The sequence below is a fragment of the Cervus canadensis genome, chromosome 9, assembly GCF_019320065.1.
Source record: "Cervus canadensis isolate Bull #8, Minnesota chromosome 9, ASM1932006v1, whole genome shotgun sequence".
In the NCBI taxonomy this organism is placed as follows: Eukaryota; Metazoa; Chordata; class Mammalia; order Artiodactyla; family Cervidae; genus Cervus; species Cervus canadensis.
In genome coordinates this window covers 42789167-42814191 of record NC_057394.1, presented here as the reverse complement: position 1 = coordinate 42814191, position 25025 = coordinate 42789167, and the positions used below count along the sequence as shown (strand labels likewise).

Here is a 25025-nt window from a genome sequence, read left to right as displayed (position 1 = left end):
TTCGCGGAGAGTCGCCGCGGTTTCCTGCTTCAACAGTGCTTGAACGGAACCCGGCTGCTCGTGCCCCCCAGCCCCGGCAGGCTACTCAGAGCCAGCCCTCGTCCCCACTTGACAGCACCCTCCGACCGGCCCAATCCTCACCGCCGCTCCAGCGCAGCGCAGCCGTCGCCGTCGCCGTCGCCGCCACCGCCCCTTCTCATCCGCCCGCCATGACGAGCGCATCCCCCTCGCAGGAGCGCCAGAACCACCACCAGAACTCGGAGGCCGCCATCAACCGCCAGATCCACCTGGAGCTCTACGCCTCCTATGGGTACCTGTCCATGTCGTACTATTTGGACCGCGATGATGTGGCTTTGAAGAACTTTGCCAAGTACTTTCTTCACCAATCTCATGAGGAGAGGGAACATGCTGAGAGACTAATGAAGCTGCAGAACCAGCGAGGCGGCCGAATCTTCCTTCAGGATATCAAGAAACCAGGCCGTGATGACTGGGAGAATGGGCTGAATGCAATGGAGTGTGCGCTGTGCTTGGAAAGAAGTGTGAATCAATCACTACTGGAACTGCACAAACTGGCCACTGAAAAAAATGATCCCCATCTGTGTGATTTCATTGAGCTTCATTACCTGAATGAGCAGGTGGAAGCCATCAAAGAATTGGGTGACCACATAACCAACCTGCGCAAGATGGGGGCCCCTGGATCTGGCATGGCAGAGTACCTCTTTGACAAGCACACCCTGGGACACATTGAGCGCTAAGCCTCAGGCTGGCTTCCCACAGCCACAGGGGTGACTCCTCTGGTCCCCAAGGCAGTGCTTGCATATTTGGGTTACCTTCACCTTTTCTATAAGTTGCAACAAAACATCTACTTAAGTTCTTTCTTTAGTACCATTCCTTCAAATAAAGTAATTTGGTACCCACCCCCCAAAAAAAAAATAAAAAATAAAAAAATAAACTCTGTGGTGTGTAGTGGAAAATTAGTGGAAGGCAGGACAACAGTGGGGGCAAGTTGATAGTTGGGATTTACTGAGCACAGTGAATTATCCCTGAGTTTTCAAATGCTTTTTCTCTGTAATTAGGGTCTGTGTTTCCTAATTGGCATAAATCTAAGTTAGGCTCCTCCATTCCCACAGAAACTGAGAAATAGAACTACCTTTCTCGATGTTTTCATTTGAAAGCGAGGGCTCGAGGTGCTTCAGAAAGACATTCTTGGGTTGTGAAACTGACTAGAGACTGGCAGGAAATTTGTAAGTATTTCAGAGTGATTAGGGTATGGAGAAAAGGAAACCATTGTGCATTGCTGGTGGGAATGTAAATTGGTGCAGTTATCATGTAAAACAAGATGTAGTTTTCTCAAAGAAAGAAAAATAGAGCTAACATAATGCAGTGATTTCCCTTCTGAGTTTTTGTCTGAAGAAAATAAAAACACTAGCTTAAAAAGATATGTGCCTGCTCTCCATGTTCATTATGGCATTATTCATCGTAATGTATTAAAATGATATAATTTCTAATAAGTAATAGAAAATATTTCAGCCATGAAAAGGAATACATCATTACCATTTTCAATAATATGGACCTCAGTGACTTTAGTGAAATAAGTCAGACAAAGATGAATACAGAATGTGGAATCTAAACAAAACAAAAATAGTGAAACACAAGATACAGAGAATGGATTTATGATTGTCAAAGTGAGATGGGGAATTGAAAGAAATGGGTGAATGGGGGAGAAAGGTGGAAAAACATCACATTGTTGGAGTCAGCAAATAATAATAATCATTTGTGTGCCTGGATCACACTGACACCATTTTGAGCCTGAGTCCTAACTCTTCCCTTTTCTGCATGACTGAACTCTAACCTAATCACAAGAAATGCATGCAAGTCAAATAAGTTTCGTATAGTCTTTAACCCTTGACTTTATCTGATATTTGAACTGAAAGAATTCCTTTGCTGATGCATATTGTTAATAGCCCACTAAGAATAATAGTCATGAGATCCCCAGGGAAGGAAAAACTCCTGGCTCCCATTGATGTGGATTTGCTTTTTCCTTTTTGGTCAGATTCTACATTTATCCTTGATTCCTTTGAATTCCCCTGTGTCCCTTTCAGGGACAGAGTGTAGCTACAAATGTCTCTGAATCACCTTCTAACTGTATATAAGTTACTATAATAAACTTCACAATTATACTCTATGGTGTTGTTTTCTAGTCTCAAAACTCTTTCTCAGTTGGAGAGATATTATTCAATATCCCTGCCTTTTAAATAAAATTAGCTACCCCCTCCAGTATTCTTGCCTGAAGAATCCCCATGGAAACAGGAACCTGGCGGGCTACAGTCCATGGGGTCACAAAGAATCAGACTGAGAAACTAAACAACAACTACTTTTGGAATTTAACGTTTGTATTTGTTAGAGTAACAGCTGCTGCAACAATTAAGCCGCAAAATTCCAGTTGTGGAACACAGTAGGTTTTCCTGGTGGCTGGGCAGATGATCTTCTTCTGTGTGGTAATCTGGGGACCCAGACTCCTCCAAACTTTTGACTCAATCGTTTTTTTACATTCTTAAAGCCCTTTGCAGGAAGCCAGTGGAAGAATGGAGACTATACAGAGAAAGGACACTCACTTTTCATTTAAATCATCATAGATAATGCTATTTGATCTGTTACCTATTAAACACACACAATCACACACACACACACACATCTACACAATAAGGAACATAGATGTCCATATAAGAATTTAAAAGAGGCAAAAACAAAAGGAACCTGCAGCCAACATCATACCTCATGATGAAAGTCTAAATATTGTTCCCCTCATGAATGGGCACATGGTGAAGCTATCTGCTCCTTCTATTTCTTTTCTACAAATTACTGGAGATCCTAAGCTGTGCAATCAGGCAAGTAAAAGAAATTAAGGGAGTAAAAATTGGAAAGCAAGAAGTAAAACTGCTTTTATTCATTGTTGACATGATTGTATATTTATAGAGAATCCTAAGGAATCTACAGAAGTATTGACAAAAACTAATAAGTGAATTTGACAAGGTTGAAAACAACAACTACCTCACAGTAAAAAAGAGGGTCAGAGGGAAAATTTTAAATTACAAGTTAAATATTCTAACAAAAGAGAGACCAGGGACATACAGTTAGGAAGAAATCTCTAGAAATTTTGGTCAAGCCAAGAAGAACATCAAGGCAGTCTTGGTTATTCTTTAACAACAACAAAGATGGTAAGTGACCTTCTCCCCTTATTCATTTCTTTCTCCATGCTGCTATCTGAAGTTGCTTTTTTGTTTGTTTTGGACTCTGTGAATATTGGTTATACTCTAGGGATAGCTAACTGAAGAGATTCAGAATCTGTGATGACTTTGGGGAGCAGAGATGCTATATCAGCGCACTTTCAGATATTTTGACTGTTGAAATCATTGGGGAAATTGGATCTCTTTTACTCTCAGTTGAACATAATCCTAATTTTTACTACTTGGTTGTTGAATTTCAGTAAGTCCAAATGGGTTCCCAAATAGCTTCTCTGAACTCTGCCAACACATATGAGTTATTTTAGCCTTAAAATACCTACATTTGTTTACTTTCTGTTTTAATTTATTATATTTTACATACAAATATTTTACTTCCCCAACTTAATTCAAAGCTATGTCTCATTTTGCACACCCCTTTAGGATAACATGGTAACTATGACAAAATTTGCTCTCAAGTAGGTCCGTCTGGCCAAGGCTATGGTTTTTCCAGTGGTCATGTATGGATGTGAGAGTTGGACTGTGAAGAAAGCTGAGCACCGAAAAATTGATGCTTTTGAACTATGGTGTTGGAGAAGACTTTTGAGAGTCCTTTGGACTGCAAGGAGATCCAACCAGTACAACCTACAGGAGATCAGCCCTGGGTGTTCATTGGAAGGACTGATGCTGAAGCTTAAACTCCAATACTTTGGCCACCTCATGCGAAGAGTTGACTCATTGGAAAAGACCCTAATGCTGGGAGGGATTGGGGGCAGGAGGAGAAGGGGATGACAGGGGATGAGATGGCTGGATGGCATCACCGACTCGCTGGGCATGAGTTTGAGTAAACTTTGGGAGTTGGTGATGGACAGGGAGGCCTGGCATGCTGCGATTCATGGGGTTGCAAAGAGTTGGACATGACTGAGCCACTGAACTGAACTGAATATTTGCTGGAATGATTATTTTTCTTTTTTTAATTTATTTATTTTTAATTGGAGGATATTGCTTTATAATGCTGTGTTGACTTCTGCCATACATGAACATGAATCAGCCATAGGCTTACATATGTTCCCTCCCATTTAAACCTCCCTCCCACTTCTAGATTGGGAGAGAGCACTGAGTTGACCTCCCTGTGTTATATAGCAACTTCCTATTAGCTATTTTACATATGGTAATGCATTTATTTCAATGCTACTCTCTCAATTCATCACCCTCTCCTACCCCTGCTGTGTCCATGAGTCTGTTCTCTATGTCTGAGTCTCTATTCCTGCCCTGCAAATAGAGTCATCAGTACCATTTTTCTAGATTCCATATGTATATGTTAATGTATGGTATTTGTTTTTTCTCTTACTTGTATAATAGGCTCTGGGTTCATCCACCTCACTAGAACTGACTCAAAATCATTCCTTTTCATGGCTGAGTAATATCACATAGTACATATATATCACAACTTATTTCTCCATTCATTTGTGGGTGGGCATCTAGGTTTCCTCTATGTCCTGGTTATTGTGTTGCAATGAATAGTGGGGTACATGTGTCTTTTTCAATTATGGTGTTCTCAGGGTATACACCCAGTATTGGGATTGCTGGGTCATATGATAGTTTTGTTACTAATATTTTAAAGAAATCTCCATACTGTTCTCCACAGTGGCTGTACCAATTTACATTCTGACCAACAGTGCAAGAGTGTTCCCTTTCCTCCACATCCTCTTTAGCATTTATTGTTTTCTTTGACAAAGGAAGCAAGAATATACAATAAAGAAAAGATGGACTCTTCAATAAGTGGTGCTGGGAAACTGGACAGCTACATGTTTAAAAAATGAAATTAGAACACATCCTAAACCATACACAAAGATAAACTCAAAATGGGTTAAAAACAAATATAAAACCAGAAACTATAAAACTCTTAGAGAAAAATATAGGCAGAACACTCTTGGTGTGAATCACAGAAAGATCCTCTATGACCCGCCTCCTAGAGTAATGGAAATTGAAACAAAATAAAATAAGAACTAATTAAACTTAAAAGCTTTTCTCATAGAAAAGGAAATTATAAACAATATGAAAAGACAACTCTCAGAAAGGGGAAAAAAATTGCATATGAAACAATTGACAGGATTTATCTCCAAAATATACAAACAACTCATATAGCTCAATACAAGAAAAACAACAACTCAATCAAACAATAGGCAGAAGATCTAAACAGGCATTTCTCCAAAGAAGATGTTATTATTGTTCAGTCACTAAGTCATGCGTATGCTTCCCTGTCCCTTACTGTCTCCCAGAGTTTGCTCAGTTTCATGCTCATTGAGTCAGTGATGCTATCTAATCATCTCATCTTCTGCCACCCCCTTCCTGTTTAGCCTTCAGTCTTTCCCAGCATCAGGATATTTTCGCAAGTCAGTTCTTCACATCAAGTAGCCAAGTATTAGAGCTTCAGCTTCAGCATCAGTTCTTCCAGTGATACTCAGGGTTGATTTCCTTTAGGATTTACTGATTTCATCTCCTTCCTGTCCAAGAGACTCTCAGGAGTTTTCTCCAGGACCATAGCTCAAAAGCATCAATTTTTCAGTGATCAGGCTTCTTTATGGTCCAACTCTTACATCCACACATGTGATGTGACATTTATGTTACATGTGACAGCAAGATTTGACTACAGAACTCCCACAGAGCTGGGGGGAATAGAGGCTCCTGGAGGGCACAAACAAAATATTGTGTGTTCCAGGGCCCAGGGGAAGAGAGCAATGTCCCCATAAGAGACTAAGCCAGACCGAGTGTTTGAGGGTCTCCTGCAGAGGTGTGGCTCAGAAGTGGCATGCCACAAGGGACAGGAAAACTTGCAGCAGCAGTCCTGGGAGGTGAATGTTGGCATAAGTAGTTTTTGGAGGTCACCAGTAGCCTTACCATAGAGCCTGTAGACTTTAGGACTGGGTGGCCTCAGGCCAAGCAACTAACAGGGAGGGAGCATAGTCTCACTCATGAACAGGCAATTGGATTAAAGATTTACAGAGCATGGCCCTGCCCACCAGAGTAAGACCCAGTTTTCCCCACAGCTAGTGCCTACCATCAGGAAGCTTGCACAAACCTCTTATCCTCATGCATCAGAGGGCAGACAGAAGAAGTAAGATCTATAATCTCAGCCTCCAGAATGAAAACCACAACCACAGAAAGCTAATGAAAATGATCACATGGACCATAGTCTTGTGTAACTCAGTGAAGCTATGAGCCAGGCTGTGCAGGGCCACCTAAGATGGACAGGTCATGGTGGAGAGTTCTGATAAAACGTGGTCCACTGGAGAAGGGAATGGTAAAACACTTCAGTATTTTTGTCTCAATAATCCTATGAACAGTGTGGGAAAAAAAAAAAAAAAAGAAGACATACAAATGGGTGATAAACACATGAAAAAGTGTTCAACATCACTTATTCAGTTCAGTTCAGTCGCTCAGTTGTGTCCAACTCTTTGTGACCCCATGAATCGCGGCATGCCAGGCCTCCCTGTCCATCACAAACTCCCAGAGTTTACTCAAACTCATGCCCATCGAGGCGGTGATGCCATTCAGCCATCTCATCCTCTGTCGTCCCCTTCTCCTCCTGCCCTCATTCCCTCCCAGCATCAGGGTCTTCTCCAACGAGTCAACTCTTCGCATGAGGTGGCCAAAGTATTGGAGTTTCAGCTTCAGCATCAGTTCTTCCAATGAACACCCAGGACTGATCTCATCCAGGATGGATTGGTTGGATCTCCTTGCAGTCCAAGGGACTCTCAAGAGTCTTCTCCAACACCACAGTTCAAAAGCATCAATTTTTCGTCTCTCAGCTTTCTTCACAGTCCAACTCTCACATCCATACATGACCACTGGAAAAACCATAGCCTTGACCAGACAGACTTTTGTTGGCAAAGTAATGTCTCTGCTTTTTAACATGCTATCTAGGTTGGTCATAAATTTCCTTCCAAGGAGTAAGCGTCTTTTAATTTCATGGCTGGAGTCACCACCTGCAGTGATTTTGGAGCCCTCAAAAATAAAGTCTGACACTGTTTCCACATTTATTTCCCATGAGGTGATGGGACCAGATGCCATGATCTTAGTTTTCTGAATGTTGAGCTTTAAGCCAACTTTTTCACTCTCCTCTTTCACTTTCATCAAGAAGCTTTTTAGTTCATCTTCACTTTCTGCCATAGGGTCGTGTCATCTGTATATCTGAGGTTATTGATATTTCTCCCAAAAACCTTGATTCCAGCTTGTGCTTCTTCCAGCCCAGCGTTTCTCATGATGTACCCTGTATAAAAGTTAAATAAGCAGGGTGACAATATACAGCCTTGACATACTCCTTTTCCTATTTGGAACCAGTCTGTTTTTCCATGTCCAGTTCTAACTGTTGCTTCCTGACCTGCATACAGGTTTCTCAAGAGGCAAGTCAGGTGGTCTGGTATTCCATCTCCTTCAGAATTTTCCGCAGTTTATTGTGATTCATATAGTCGAAGGCTTTGGCGTAGTCAATAAAGCAGAAATAGATGTTTTTCTGGAACTCTCTTGCTTTTTCGATGATCCAGCGGATATTGGCAATTTGGTCTCTGGTTCTTCTAACTTTTCTAAAACCAGCTTGAACATCTGGAAGTTCTTGGTTCACGTATTGCTGAAGCCTGGCTTGGAGAATTTTGAGCATTACTTTACTAGTGTGTGAGATGAGTGCAATTGTGCGGTCGTTTGAACATTCTTTGGGATTGCCTTTCTTAGGGATTGGAATGAAAAAGGACCTTTTCCAGTCCTGTGGCCACTGCTGAGGTTTCCAAATTTGCTGGTATATTGAGTGCAGCACTTTCACAGCATCATCTTTCAGGATTTGAAATAGCTCAACTGGAATTCCATCACGTCCACTAGCTTTGTTCGTAATGATGCTTTCTAAGGCCCACTTGACTTCACACTCCAGGATGTCTGGCTCTGGGTGAGTGATCACACCATTATGATTATCTGGGTCATGAAGATCTTTTTTGTACAGTTCTGTGTAGTCTTGCCATCTCTTCTTAATATCTTCTGCTTCTGTCAGGTCCATACCATTTCCGTATTAGATAAATGCAAATCAAAACTATAATAAGGTATCACATCACACCAGTCAGAATGGTCAGTCATCAAAAAATCTACAAACAATAAACACTGGACAGGATATGGAGAAAAGGAAACCCTGATGCACTGTTGGTGGGAATGTAAACTGATTATTTCCTTTAATAGTATCTATATTTCAAAAATGAATGGCATTTCTAATATTTATTTTTTTTATTCAAGGGAGAATGTGGATGTGTTTGAATATGTTATTGTCTCTTCTTTGCAACATATCATCCTGAAAAATGAAACCAAAATATGGAACTTTGCATGGGAAAATAGAAGACAGTATCTATTGTTAATTGCTTCAATTATTCAGTGATTTGGAATAATATCTATGTAAAATGTAAAAAGGATATAAAAGAATTTTTCATGCTTTATAAATCTTTGAAGTTATTTGGCTCAAGTTTTCTTATCTCCTTTCTTCAAATAAAATTTTATTTAAATCAATATACAGAGAACCTCAAGTTTAAAAATAATAGCCTTTCAAATTTAGTAAATAGAATTTTTTCTCATGTTTTATAAGTAATTTAGTGAGACCATTAAAACTAATATAAATGATGTCTAAGCTCAATGAAGAAATGCAGTTTACAATAAATACTAAATAACAAGATAATAATGATAATGATTTTTTCATTGAGGACAGCTTTTGAATTTTTGATTCACATAAACTGTTAGCTTGAAGCTCTAATAGAGTATTGATTGTATAAAAGTGCTCTAAATAACAATAAAGAGATTATCACAAATGAAAAACATCACACAAGACTTTCTAATTAAAGTTATAATTTATTATTATAAAAATAAATGTTATTGCTACAATTTATGATCACTATACCTGAATAACTCTGATTGTGATCAATACATATTGACTAATCAAACTGAGTTTCGTTGCAATATTTCCAAGCATGCAGATCCAAACACATTTGTAAACGCCAAAAATGTCTTTTCTTAAACAATACACTCTGTTAGCAAAGAAAAGTAAATATACAATAAAAAGAAACCAATTTCACTACCAGCCTGATTATATATGAAACTTAATTCAGATTGTGATGTATATTTGCATACCCAGAAGTCAATTTATATATTCAGATAAGCTTAATGGAGTAGAGTGGGAAAATAGCCTTGAAAAGTGATATCTCAAAATAGATGCAACATTTTAAACTTATTTTTGGTTGGTAATGGGAAAAATACAGAAAAACCGGTCACTTCCTATTGCTAGATAATGATCAACTTTATTTTCAAACCTTAGTATGGAATCAATTCATTTGTAAATCAGAATAAAGACTTCTAGTTACATTCATATTGCTAATATATATTTATCACTCTGTGCTGAGCACTGTTCTAACATTGGGAGGACACTACGTTTATCATTATCTCAAAATATAACTCAAGACTGTGTGGAAAGTAGAGAAGAATAGAATCAGTACTGTCTTTCAGTTTGCATAGATCAGATGTCATATATCAGGGCCACTGTATGAACTTTGTTATTTAACCTTGGCATGTATCTTCTTCTTTTTCTGCAACATTAAAATATTTGCAAGAGTTTGCTGGGGTGCAATGGCTAAGTGAGGTGATATGAAAGTATACTATAGAACCCAACAGACAGCAACTTAATATAACTAAATAATAATTAAGCAAAAATTGTAAACCTTTATGAGCACTAACAAAACTTTTTTGTGCTCAAAATATGTGAAGATCAATCTTCAGTGTTTCTCATCTCATTTCAATACAGAACCTGCACCACATACCACATTCCAAAGCATGTGTATGTTGTAACTCATGTGTTCCTGAGATTCCCTGTGATAGCATCTAGCCACAACCATTGATATGCCAACATAGACAACTTTATATGCAGGCAACTATCACTTCCTGTGATAAGTTTAAAGTAGAAGAGATCTCTTTGTTGATACAGTGAGTATCACTGCCTTAGGTTGATCCAATCACAATTCTCGATGATGCCACAGAGCAATCACTTCACTTTTGATAATTTTTTTTTTTTTTTTTTTTTAGCTAATAATGCCAACTTCTGTAAAACTTAGGCTGTCAAAAGCTGTGTGGTGGTCTTTGGTGAAATTGAAAGTATCATGACATGTAGACTGCAATCTATCAGAGAATAATAAAAATCCTGCCACTTGCCTCTTAAATTTTAGAATGTTCAATGAATCAGTTCTTTTAATTTGCAACACTTACTATGAAATTGTCACATGGGCTTTGTATGTTTGCTAAGTGGCTCCAGTCATGTCTGACTCTTTGCGACCCCTTCGACTGTAGCCCACCGGGCTCCTCTGTCCAGGGATTCTCCTGGCAAGAATACAGGAGTGGGTTGCCATTTCCTCCCTCAGGGGTCTTTCAAACCCAGGGGTCAAACCCAGGTCTCTTACATCTCTTGCATTGGTAGGTGGGTTCCTTACCACTAGTGCCACCTGGGAAGCCCAGTAAAGCTAGTGGAGATGATAAGCAGCTGAGCTATTTAAAATACTGAAAGATGATGGTGTTAAAGTGCTGCACTCAATATGTCAGCAAACTTGGAAAACCCAGCAGTGGCCACAGGAATGGAAAAGATCAGTTTTCATTCCAATTCCAAAGAAGGGCAAGCTAAAGAATGTACAAACTACTGGAAAATTGAGCTCACTTCCCATATTAGTAAGGTTATGCTCAAAATCCTTTCAGTTAGGCTTCAGCAGGTCTTGAATCGAGAAATTCCCAATGCACAAACTGGGTTTGGAAAAGTCAGAAGCATCAAAGATCAAATTGCTAACACTCATTGGATCATAGAAAAATCAAGGGAATTCCAGAAAAACATCTACTTCTGTTTCATTGACTACTCAAAAACCTTTCACTGTGTGGATCACACAAACTGCAAAAAATTCTTAAAGAGATAGGAATACCAGAACTTCTTACCTGTCTCCTGAGAAATCTGTATGTGGGTCAGGAAGCAACACTTAGAACCTTACATGGAACAACTGACTGGTTCAAAATTGGGAAAGGAGTAAGTCAAGGCTGTATATTGTCACCCTGCTTATTTAACTTGTATGCAGAATACATCATGCGAAATGCTGGGCTGTATGAATTACAAGCTGGAATCAAGATTGCTGGGAGAAATAACAACTTCAGATATGCAGATGATACCACTCTAATGGCAAGGAATGAAGAGGAACTAAAGAAACTCTTGATGAGGATGAAGGAGGAGAGTGAAAAAGCTGGCTTAAAACTCAACATTAAAAAAACTGAGATCATGGCATCTGGTATCATCACTTTATGGCAAAAAAAGGGGGAAAAAGTAGAACCATTGATAGTTTTTCTCTTCTTGGGCTCCAAAATCACTGTGGATGGTGACTGTAGCCCTGAAATTAGAAGATACTTGCTTCTTGGAAGGAAGGCAATAACAAACCTAACAGTATATTAAAAAGCAAAGACATCACTTTGCAGAAAAAGGTCCATATTGTCAAAGCTGTGGTCTTTCCAGTAATCATGTACAGATGTGAGATTTGGACCATAAAAAAGACTCAACACTGAAGAATTGATGCTATTGAATTGTTGTGCTGGAGAAGACTCTTATGATTCCCTTGCACTGCAAGGAGATCTTAAGGGAAATCTTAAGAGAAATCAATCCTGAATAATCATTGGAAGGACTGATGCTGCAGCTGAAGCTCCAATACTTTGGCCCACCTGATGTGAAGAGCTGACTCACAGAAAAAGATCTTGTTGCGGGAAAGACTGAAGCAAAAGGAGAAGAGGGTAGCAGAAGATGAAATAGTTGAATACTATCACCAATTCAGTGGACATGAACTTGGGCAAACTCTGGTGATGATGAGGGACAGGGGAGCCTGGCATGCTGCATTCCATGGGTTACAGGGTCAAACAAAATTTAGTGATTGAAAAACAGCAACTATGAAATTGTAAGATTTTCTAATCTACTGCTTAATTTATGTGTCTGACTTCTTAAATTATATTTATGATTATTGTTTTTTTATCTTCTAATTTTATCAGCTATGTATGTTGAATGGCATTATTCATGGAATATATATGGCATTATTACTGGAATATATATTTTTGAAGTGTTGTCAAATAAATAGTCTCAAGATCTCTGCTAACAAAACATCCAAGACCACAGTATTTTCCACTTCAGCTAAATGTTACCTATTACCCTATTTAAATTTTGAAACAATCTGTGTATATTTTGTCAGTGTTTCTCAAAGACTGATACGGAAAACATTAGACCCACAAGATTTTCAGTTAGAACGCAAAGTCTTGAAGATAGGCAGTTTTGTCTCTTTTGTTCATTGCTATATTTCTAGTGCCTAATAAAGTGTCTTGTATTTGGAGATACTGAAAAAAAAAATATTGATTGAGTAAATGAATGAGTAAATGGATGAAAAAATAGAAATTTCTGAGAAAGTACTGAAAACTCTACCCTAACCTTAGAGATTCATAGTATATATTCATGTATTAAAGACTGTGAGGGATCATTCATCATATAAAACTATTTATCTAAAATTTTATATTCAATTTCCAACAGCAACTTTTCAACACATGTAAAAATCAATTGGAATATATGTTCTAATGAGTATATTTTTCAAAAACTAAATTGTTTACACAATTTCAACTTACATAAGGTCTTCAAATTGAATAAAACTGATTTTTAAAAATACTATTAATATTGTGGTTTTTGTCATTTAGATTGCCATATTTTACTCTTAATTTAGGTAAATTCATAATTTTATCATTATGAGAAAATATCACTATTTTTTTTTTTTCTTTTTTCTAATTACTTCACAACATTTCAGTGGGTTTTGTCATACATTGATATGAATCAGCCATAGAAATGGATAAAATTATTTGCTTCTCCCTGACTGCTTTCCTGTCATCTTTACTTTAAACTGACAAGCTAGACTGAATTTCTTCCTTTCTGAGCCTAAGTTACTTATCTATAATTAATTTCCTGATTATATCCTTTTAAGAAATACTATTTCCATTTTCACAAAATTCCTTAATGTTCTTTTAATATTCATTTGCTAAGGGTTTCTTGCTCAGATCTTCAGAAGAGCTAGGAACAGGTACCTGACTCTTTTCTTGTAAAACATCACTTAAAGAGCAGGACCTGGCTCCTACCTTCTATTCTTTTTTCTGATTCCTAGGAACCTAACTGGAAATGTTGCACACAAACTGACATTGGCCAGCTACTCTGTTAGGCTTTATAATGAACTGCAAAAGGGAGGCACAATGTCCAATTGAACAGTTTTCATCTAGAAAAAAGGAAATCCATTGATCCTACAGGGACAAACCATCAGACACTCAGAAAATCCAATTCACTTAAAAAATTAAGATTGCATTGTTTGTCAGTCAAATTTTCACTTTGTTCCTAAAGATGACTTAATATTGGACAACTACTCAATACTTTGCAAGCACTTTACTGTAGTAAAAGGTTTGTACATTGACAAATTATGTAATGCTTCCTTTTTTTATTCTATGCCTTTGTCTCCCTTTCACTTCTTCTCTTATAATGAAAAGAATAAGCACAGTTAGAGGTAAATATTTTACTTCAACAATTAATTTAAAGATTTCAAAGACAATCAAAAACTATTTTTAAATAGAAAAATTTCTCAATACATTCTTATATGTAAAAAAGTTCAAGTGCATTGATTATGTGAGCTACAATATAAGTAGGATGGTTATCAGAGTTAGGTCTTGAATATGAGCATATTTAACTGCTTACAGGTTGTATAATCTTTCTAAAAATATCTACTCTTCATCTACATGTCTAGTTTTGTACACTGAAATGGGAACATTAAAATTTTTTACTGGCTTAATAGATAATGCTAATTTAGCTCATGTGTGTGTGTATGTTTAAAACAGGATCTTGTAACAAAATTTTTATAGTTCATGTTCTATATAACTGCAATAAAATGAGATTTTAAATTATAATAATTGCACAATTAGTTAAAATAATTGGAATATTAAAATACTAACCAATTTATTTGTCTATCATGAAAATATATCTGTCAATGATTCTCTTAAACTTTATATTTACAATATGTAATGTGTGGGATAGTAGAAGGAAGTTGCACAATTTCTATCATACAATATATAATTTACAATCTAATCAATTATTGTACATCAATTTTTTGCATTTTACTAAAGGAAATTTATAGTCATGACATTAAGATGATGGCATTCACTGAAAAATAGTTTTAGTTTTAACTCCCTTAGTTCAGTTCAGTTCAGTTCAGTCGCTCAGTCGTGTCCAACTCTTTGTGACCCCATGAATCGCAGCACGCCAGGCCTCCCTGTCCATCACCAACCCAGGAGTTTACCCAAACTCAAGTCCATTGAGTTGGTGATGCCATTCAACCATCTCATCCTCTGTCATCCCCTTCTCCTTCCACCTTCAATCTTTCCCAGCATCAGGGTCTTTTCTAACGAGTCAGTTCTTCACATCAGGTGGCCAAAGAATTGGAGTTTCAGACTCAGCATCAGTCCTTCCAATGAATATTCAGGACTGATCTCCTTTAGGATGGACTGGTTGGATCTCCTGGCAGCCCAAGGAACTCTCAAGAGTCTTCCCCAACACCACAGTTCAAAAGCATCAATTCTTCAGTGCTCAGATTTCTTTATAGTTGAACTCTCACATCCATGCATGACAACTGGAAAAAAAAAAAACAACTTTGACTAGATGGAACTTTGTTGGCAAAGTAATGTCTCTGCTTTTTAATGAGCTGTCTATGTTGGTCACAACTTTTCTTCCAAGGAGCGAGCATCTTTTATTTCTTGGCTGTAGTCACTATCTGCAGGGATTTCATAGCCCCCAGAAATAAGGTCTGTCACTGTTTCCACTGTTTCCCCATCTATTTGCTATGAAGTGATGGGACCAGATGTCATTATCTTAGTTTTCTGAATGTTGAATTTTAAGCCAACTTTTTCACTCTCCTCTTTCACTTTCATCAAGAGGCTCTTCAGTTCTTCACTTTCTGCCTTAAGTGTGGTGGCATCTGCATATCTGAGGTTACTGATATTTCTCCCAGCAATCTTGATTCCAGCTTTAGCTCCATTAGTTCTAATATTATTCCCATTAGACATTTGAGGTAACTAAACTATTTTTTGAGCAGTCTGTCAGAGCTATCTGAGATGCTGCCCCCTGGGCTGCAGTCCTCATTTAGCCCCAAATAAAACTTAACTCACAACTCTCAAGTTGTACATCTTTTTTTTTTTTTTTCTTTTAGTTGACAACTATGGCGGCTGATGAAGCGTCACAGAGTGGACTTCCTTCCTTTGACTGGACTCCATGAGGAACTGGAGCTTTGGTACCAGCAATGGCCTCTTGTGCTCATTGACCTCCTCAGGGAGTACAGATGAATTTCAGGATATTGTTAAGGATGACGCACTCTTGGCAGTGACTTCACTTCTTTGTCCTTCGTGAGAGAGATTGGACAAGAATTATTATTTCCATGTTATGGACTTGCAATCAAAGGCACAGGAATCAGAAACAGAGATGAGACCATCACACTGGGTTGTTCCCCAGTCCAAGACTCTGTCCATCTAACACTTCATGCTCACACTGACCACTTCAGGAGGCAGTTATAATAAACTCTGAAAGTAGACGCACTCACCCATCAACAGAAAATTGGATTAAAGATTGACTGAGCATGGCCTCACCAATCAGAACAAGACCCAGTTTCCCCCTCAGTCTCTCCCAACAAGAAGCTTCCATAAGCCTCTTATCTTTCTCCATCAGAGGACAGACAGAATGAAAACCACAATCACAGGAAACCAACCAATCTGATTGCATGGACCACAGCCTTGTCTAACTCAATGAAACTATGAGCCGTGCCATGTAGGGCCACCCAAAATGGAAGGATTATGGTGGAGAGTTCTGACAAAATGTGGTCCACTGGAGAAGGGAAAGACAAACTACTTCAATATTCTTGCCTTGATAACCCCATGAACAGCATGAAAAGGCAAAAAGATAGGGCACTGAAAGATGAACTCCCCAGGTCTGTAGGTCACCAGTATGCTACTGGAGATCAGCAGAGAAATAACTCCAGAAAGAATGAAGAGATGGAGCCAAAGCAAACAAAACTCCCAGTTGTGGATTTGACTGGTGATAGAAACAAATTTCGACTCTATAAAGAGCAATATTGTATAGGAATATGGAATGGTAGATCCTTGAATCAAGGCAAATTGGAAGTGGTCAAACAGGAGATGGTAAGAGTGAACATCGACATTTTAGGAAGCAATGAAATAAAATGGACTGGAATGGGTAAATTTAACTCAGATGACCCTTATATCTACTACTATGGGCAGGAATCCCTTAGAAGAAATAGAATAGCCCTCATAGTCAACAAAAGAGTCTGAAATGCAGTAATGAATGCAATCTCAAAAACGACAGAATGATCTCTGTTCATTTCCAAGACAAGCCGTTCAATATCACTGTAATCCAAGTCTATGCCCCAAACAGTAATGTTGAAAAAGCTGAAGTTGAATAGCTCTATGAAAACCTATAAGACCTTCTAGAACTAACACCCCCAAAAGATGTCCTTTTCATTATAGGGGACTGGAATGCAAAAGAAGGAAGTCAAGAAACACTTGGAGTAACAGGCAAATTTGGCCTTGGAATACAGAATAAAGCAGGACAAAGGCTAGCAGAGTCTTTCCAAGCGAATTCACTGGTCATAGCAAACACCCTCTTCCAACAACACAAGAGAAGACTCTTCACATTGACATCACCAGATGGTCAACACTGAAATCAGATTAATTACATGCTTTGCAGCCAAAGATGAAGAACCTCTATACAGTCAGCAAAAACAAAACCAGGAGCTGACTGTGGCTCAGACCATGAACTCCTTGTTGCCAAATTCAGACTTAAAGAAAATAGGGAAAACCACTAGACCATTAAGGTATGACCTAAATCAAATCCCTTATGATTATACAGTGGAAGTGAGAAATAGATTCAAGGGATTAGATCTGATAGACAGAGTGCCTGATGATCTATGGACAGAAATTCATGACATTGTACAGGAGACAAGGATCAAGATAATCCTTAAAAAAAAGAAATGTGATAAAGCAAAATGGCTGTCTGAGCAGGCCTTACAAATAGCTTAGAAAAGAAGAAAAGTGAAAAGCAAAGATACACCCATTTGAATGCAGAGTTCCAAAGAATAGCAAAGAGAGATAAAAAAGTCTTCTTCAGTGATCTGTGCAAAGAAATAGAGAAAAACAATAGAATGGGAAAGACTAGAGTTCTCTTCAAGAAAATTGGAGATGTAAAGGGAACATTTCATGCAAAGATGGGCTCAATAAAGGACAGAAATTGCATGGACCTAACAGAAGCAGAAGATATTAAGAAGAGGTGGCAAGAATACACAGAAGAAGTATACAAAAAAAGAATCTTCATGACCCAGATAATTATGATGGTACATTCACTCACCTAGAGCCAGACATCCTAGAATGAGAAGTAAAGTGGGCCTTAGGAAGCATCACTATGAACAAAGCTAGTGGAGGTAATGGAATTCCAGTTGAGCTATTTCAAATCCTGAAAGATGATGCTGTGAAAGTGCTGCACTCAATATGCCAGCAAATTTGGAAAACTCAGCAGTGGCCACAGGACTGGAAAAGGTCAGTTTTCATTCCAATCCCAAAGAAAGGCAATGCCAAAGAATGTTCAAGCTACTGCACAAAGTAGCTCAGCTCCCAGGTAACACTCTCGGGGCCTCGATATGTGTCCTCTCCAATGCTTTCTCACATTCAAACCTTCCTGACTTCAGGAGGACACAGAACCTTTGAATGACATATTTTAGATGCCCTCAAATTCCTTTTAAATCAACAGATTATAATTAATAGGGGACTCATATCCCATCATATTCACAAATTATTCCTTACAACAAGAGAAAAGCACAGTGATCTGTGAGCATCATATTCACAAAGTATTCCTTAGCACTACAGAGGCCATCACAGAATTCTGTCTACTATAATATGCATGTGATGTTTTAAGTCATGAATTACTAGTTATACATGAAGTTTGCAATCTGGTTTTTACTTTACTGTGGACTATACTTTGCTTGAATTTATACTGGGAGACATATTATTATTGGCAATCAGGTCTTCATTTGTTTTTTATTAACAGCAGGCATAGTATTATTTTGAAAATGTACATTAAATCACCATCTATTTTCTCCCACTAAAAATACCTCCATGGTATTTTATTTATGAAAATAAGTAATGCCCATTGACCCTAAGATTTAGAAATCCCCATCACAGCGGGACCTCAGCACCTCAAGTCCCACTTGCTCTTACACTTTGATTTGCTCTAAGCTAGGAACAGGCTATGTGTGCTTCCACCACAGAGCATGGTGCATGCAAGTCTCTCTCCTTAGAGAGTTCTCCTAAGTAAATTACATCCATTCTTCATTTAACAGCATTTGTGTCTCAGACAATCTTTCTCAGATCTCTGTAACTGTCAGATTCTACTGGTAGACCTTTATAAATTGCAATATTCTTTCCATTTGTGCTAGTAAAGTAATGCTCAATATTCTCCAAGCCAGGCTTCAGCAATATGTGAACTGTGAACTCCCAAATGTTCAAGCTGGTTTTAGAAAAGACAGAGGAACCAGATATCAAATTGCCAACATCCGCTGGATCATTGACAAAGCAAAAGAGTTCCAGCAAAACATCTATTTCTGCCTTATTGACTATGCCAAAGCCTTTGACCGTGTGGATCACAATGAACTGTGGAAAATTCTGAAAAAAGATGGGAATACCAGACTGCCTGGCCTGCCTCTTAAGAAATCTGTATGCAGGTCAGGAAGCAACAGTTAGAACTGGACATGGAACAACAGACTGGTTCCGAATAGGAAAAGGAGTACATCAAGGCTGTATATTGTCACCCTGCTTATTTAATTTATATGCAGAGTACATAATGAGAAACGCTGGGCTGGAGGAAGCACAAGATGGGATCAAGACTGCTGGGAGAAATAACAATAACCTCAGATATGCAGATGACACCACCCTTATGGCAAAAAGTGAAGAACTAAAGAGCCTCTTGATGAAAGTGAGAGGAGAGTGAAAAAGCTGGCTTCAAGCTCAACATTCAGAAAACTAAGATCATGGCATCCGGTCCCATCGCTTCTTGGCAAATAGATGGGGAAACAGTGGAAACAGTGTCAGACTTTACATTTTGGGGCTCCAAAATCACTGCAGATGGTGATGGCAGCCATGAAATTAAAAGACGCTTACTCCTGGAAGGAAAGTTGTGACCAACCTAGACAGCATATTAAAAAGCAGAGACATTACTTTGCCAACAAAGGTCCGTCTAGTCAAAGCTTTGGTTTGTCCAGTAGTCATGTACGGATGTGAGAGTTGGACTGTAAAGAAAGCTGAGTGCAGAAGAATTGATGCTTTTGAACTGTGGTGTTGGAGACAACTCTTGAGAGTCCCTTGGACTGCAAGGAGTCAAACGAGTCCTGTGTGTTCATTGGAAGAGCTGATGTTGAAGCTGAAACTCCGATACTTTGTCCACCTGATGCGAAGAGATGACTCATTTGAAAAGTCCCTGATGCCAGGAAAGATTGAGGGCAGGAGGAGAAGGGGATGACAGAGGATAAGATGGTTGGATGGCATCACCAACTCAATGGACATGAGTTTGGGTGAGCTCAGGTTTAGTGATGGACAGGGAGGCCTGGCGTGCTGCGATTCACAGGGTCGCAAAGAGTCGGAGACGACTGAGCGACTGAACTGAACTGAACTGTATGTTTACACTACATACATTGTTTTCAGCACTAGACTGTGTGTTCCATGAGGGAAGTAGCCTTTAAGACTATGTTTTTTTATTATATTATTAGGATGTAATAATAATTTATATAAATAAATATTAAAGAAAGTTAAGAAATCAGAGTCTCAAAGATGAAAAATCATCCCTGGAAAATTTTACATCTATATCTTAAAATATTTCTTAATCAATTACAGTTTAAAGATAATGCAGGAGATAATTCTCCCTGGATTTCTGTTTTTCTGCACATTTCAGGCCTTCTCTAGGACAAGAAATATAAACTATAGTAAATGTAGAGAACATATCTTTCCCTAGACACATTTCAGGATAGTAAAAAATCCCCTCTTTTTCCTGAAGTAGATTTGCTTGTGTTCTACATTAATAATAAACTTAAGACACTCCATCTTCTGAGAGACATACAGTTTAATTTCTGGGTAATAAGCATGAAGCCCTTCTAATCCTCATATGAGGAGATTCATTGATCTTTCTGATTAAAAATTGGGAATACATGTAAATCCATGGCTGATTCATATCAATGTATGACAAAACCCACTGGAAAAAAAAAATAAAAAAAAATAAAAAAAAAAAAAAAAAAGAATGAAATCCCTTTCCTTTTCTGGCAGTGAAAATGGGTAGGGGCACCAGCTACTCTATGTAAGTACTGCTGCTGCTGCTAAGTCGCTTCAGTCATGTCCCACTCTCTGTGACCCTATGGACAGCAGCCCTCCAGGCTCCTCTGTCCACAGGATTCTCCGAGCAAGAATACTGGAATAGGCTGTCATTTCCTTCTCCCATATAAGCACTAAGTATTTCAATTTTGGGGTACAACTGCTGTGATGTAAACCCACTGCATGCCAAATTAATACCAAATACTGTGCGCAATAAGCAAAATGTTTGTATTTCTCTTCAAATTCTTGTTAAAATATTAACCACAATGTGAGTATTAAGAGGTGGAACCTTTGGGAGGTGATTAAATCATAAGGGTGGACCCCTTGAATAGTGTTCTTATAAAAGAAGCCTTATAGATCTTTCTCTCTGCTTCCACTGTGTGAAGACATAGCGAGGAGACAGCTGTCTATGAACCAGGAAGTGGGCTCTCACGAGACACCTAATTTGCTAGTAGCACTTTGATCTTGGACTTCTTGGCTTCCACAAGTGTGAGAAACAAATTTTTATTGCTTATAGACCACCCAGTCTATGATATTCTGTTATAGGAGCCTGAACAGACTAAGCCATTGCATAATCCAATGAGGATTGGGGGTCAAGGAATGGGGATTAGGATGTTTCTCCAGTGTGTTTGGTCCAATACACGGTTTGTTTCTCAGATCCAGAAATTTAATATTTCTGTCAGAATATACATAAAATTGTATAGACTAACCTAACTTACAAGTAAGTCCAAGTATTAGACTTTTTATGACAACATATACTGCATAAAATATTTTCTTCCACGTTTTCTGATTTAACCTGCAATGTGGCAGATCTGTCTCGATCCCTGGTTGGAAAGATCCCCTGGAGAAGGGAATGGTTACCCATTCCAGTATTATGGCTTGGAGAATTCCATGGACAGAGTAACCTGATGGGGCTATAGTCCATGGGGTCACAAAGAGTCAGACACTACTGAGTGACTTTCACTTTCACTTTTCTGATTAAACATATATTATATAAAACATTCTGCAAAAGAACCAAGGCATTTGTACTAAAACAGCATTTAAAGCATTTGCAAGCTTCAGTGTCCAGAGATTTTACTGGGATTTCATTAAGTGGGAATAATTAATTGAATCATTGACCAAGAGATTAAACTCCATCTCCAGCCGTCTCCCGTCCAAAAAGATCAAACAAAGCCTCTAATTACTTGACTGGTCCTTTGGAAATGGCTTGTATCCTGAGTCATCTCAGGTTATCATTATCTGTGTAAGGGCTACCATTAGTCACACATCATTAGTAGAATTGTCTGAAAGGTGCACCATGAACAGAGATAGGCATATCATGTGGAAATGTAAAGAATTTAGAGGTAAGCTCCCAGGAACTGAGGGAAAAGGCCAGTTTACTCTATATAAAATAAAAATTTACTTTATATAAAGTCCAAGCCTTTGTGCCTCCATGGACTATACAATCATGGAATTCTCCAGGCCAGAATACTGGAATGGATAGCCTTTCCCTTTTCCAGGGGATCTTCCCAACCCAGGGATCGAATCCAGGTCTCCTGTATTGCAAGTGATTCTTTACTAGCTGAGCCACCAGGGAAGGCCATACTTTATGTACTATGTATGTTATTAATAAAATAAACATGGAAATAAATATATTTGATAGTTTATATTTAATATGTGTTTCATTAAGTAATGTTAAGATCTTCTTGAAAAGATGCAGCATGTCCTATAGGAATGTACTTCCTTCCAAAGCTATTATTATCTTCTATAAAGAGTCAGGTGTCATCCTATCACACCAAAATAATAATGCCTATTTTAAAAGTATTATTCCGTGTCTATTAATCCAAGAAAATATCAACACTTAAAACATTCAAACAGAAATAGTTTAGATATTATCAGTTAGGATGGTGGGTTATATAACTTCTAAAATATTTTTCCTTTACCCTTGAGAACATATTATTTTGTAATTTAGGAGCATAGTAATCCTGTGTATTGCATTCACTCCAAAAATGTGTACAATACTGATTTCAAAATATGACCCTCTTTCAGTGCTTTCTACCTTAATTGCTTGACAACAATATGTAGTCAGTTTCACCAGTTTATATACCCAAAGAGAAACGTGAAAGTTAGTACCTCAGTCACTCTTTGAGATCCCATGGACTATAGCACACCAGGCTCCTCTGTCCATTGAATTCTCCAGGCAAGAATACTGGAGTGGGTTGCCATTTCCTTCTCCAGGTGATCTTCCCAATCCAGGAATTGAATCCCAGTCTTCTTCATTGCAGGCAGATTCTTTACTGTTTGAGCCATCAAGAAAGCACAAGCATCACTCTTTTTGCCTCTCCCCCATGGACAGTGCATCACTGAACCCTTTTAATATATGATCAAAAAATAAAACCAAGTAATTCATGTATGTCCAAATTAACCTTATGCAAGATACAACCTTGTCTAGACAACAGAATTACTTCTATCTGAACTCCAAATGTGACTTAGACAGTAAGGTTACAGTATGAGAAAATACATATTTTGAGCATTAATGCCAATAGTAGAAAAATAATCAGTGGGTATATACCACTATGGGTTTTATACCCCAGTGGGTATAAAACTCACTCTTTTAGTATAGGAATTTTATAGCTCCAATGTCTAATCCTCAAAACTGTAATCTAAATCATGCCACCTAATATATCCTAAGCCAAGTTGTGATTCTTTTTTTCTTTTTTTGTCCTTGATCTGGTTACTGGGGAAGAAAGAGCAGTTTTAGGAGAAAAGCAGAAATTACTGTGTGACTTCTTAGCAAAAGTCCTTAAAAGGTTAAATCTCTCTTTTTTCAATACTTTTAATTTTCACATATTTTCAAATTAATTATTTTCTTCCTCACAGTGACCCATTTGGATTAATGAATTCTATTGATAATGATTTTAGGCAACTGTGACCTCATAAATTATATTAGGAAAAAATATCCTCCAGGTGTGTTTAAGCAATATCCTTTTAATATTAGTTTTTTGAAGGGCATATATTATCAAAGTCCATCCTGAAATATAAAAAATGACCATGAAAATTGTCATGGAAGTATTTAATCCATCCCAGAAATCATATGCATTGTCAAGTTAAAATGATAAGAGTGCATCCTCCTTCAGTCTCTTCAGTAAATGGTACTATTGAGGAAAAAATTGTCCAGTTATGTCATAGGGGAAACTCTTTTAAACACCAAATGGAATCTATACAATAATGTAACAGATATGGTTTACAATTTTCTTTTTCCTTTTTTTGAATTAATCAAACTCCACACAATAAAGATTTCATTTCAAAACCTCTCATGATGTTAAGTGTGGTCATGTATCTAAATTTGGATAATAGGATAAAAACAGAAGTGCCATATTTCAGCTGCTTGGAATTTCTTCAATAGATAACATGAGTGCTTTCCTACTTTAATTTGTTTTTTCCTCATTTTTTCTTTTTTCTGTTCTTTCTTCTATTTGTTTTTTCTTCTGCTTCCTTTATATAAATGTGATGACAAGTGCTGAATTCTTTATATATCCCATATGGAAAACTAGTAGAGTCTAAAAACATCAACAAGGAAGATGAAAAAGCCTAGGTATCTGGGGACTCCAAAATGAAAATTGCCACAACAGTCCTGACATGCATACCTTCAGACTTTACATGAAACAGAAAAATTACTTGTAAGAGCTCTTATTTATGACACTTTGATCTTGGTGCTCCCACTAAATCTAATCCAAACAGATACAGTGGCATATCAGTTCAGTTCAGTTCAGTCACTCAATCATGTCTGACTTCTTGTGATCCCATGGGCTACAGCATTCAAAGCTTCCCCATCCTTCACCAACTCCCAAAGCTTGTTCACACTCATGTCCATTGAGTTGGTGATGCCATCCAACCATCTCATCCTATGTTGTTCCTTTCTCCTCCAGCCTTCAATCTTATCCCAGCATCAGAATTTTTTCTAATGAGTCAATTCTTCACATCAAGTGGTTAAAGCGTTAGAGCTTCAGCTTCAGCATCAGTCCTTGCAATTAATATTCAGGACTGATTTCCTTTAGGATCAGCTGGTTTATTTATGAGTGAATGTCTGATAAAGTACAGGCTTTATTTTGAGAAAGCTAATAGTGACATATCCATGGTAATAAATGTATTCAGTTCAATGTAATGTGCTATACTTTACTGGTCACAGTTCTTTAACAAAATAAGTACAGAAATGGAAAAAAAAATATTTAGAAACTTTAAAAGCAATTAACATTGACATAAAGTCTTTATGTATTCATCTGCAATAGATTGAAAAAAATG

The 25025-nt window shown here is 37.9% G+C and overlaps 1 protein-coding gene across 2 annotated transcripts; it reads left to right on the top strand.

Annotated features, from left to right (window-relative positions):
- On the top strand, positions 1–25025 carry LOC122447360 (ferritin heavy chain-like). 2 transcript variants are annotated; one of them, XM_043477955.1, is made up of 4 exons: positions 1–712; positions 8895–8901; positions 17377–17386; positions 25013–25025. In XM_043477955.1, the coding sequence occupies exons 1-4, from the start codon at positions 210–212 to the stop codon at positions 25015–25017; spliced, it is 525 nt and encodes a 174-aa protein (XP_043333890.1). In that variant the 5' UTR covers positions 1–209; the 3' UTR covers positions 25018–25025. The 2 variants fall into 2 exon arrangements, with proteins under 2 accessions (XP_043333890.1, XP_043333889.1); XM_043477954.1 differs by lacking the exons at positions 8895–8901; positions 17377–17386; positions 25013–25025 and having other exon boundaries at positions 1–917.

What these genes read in the sequence shown, in the direction of transcription:
- LOC122447360 (XM_043477954.1), top strand. Translation starts at nt 210, where the DNA reads ATGACGAGCGCATCCCCCTCGCAGGAGCGCCAGAACCACCACCAGAAC.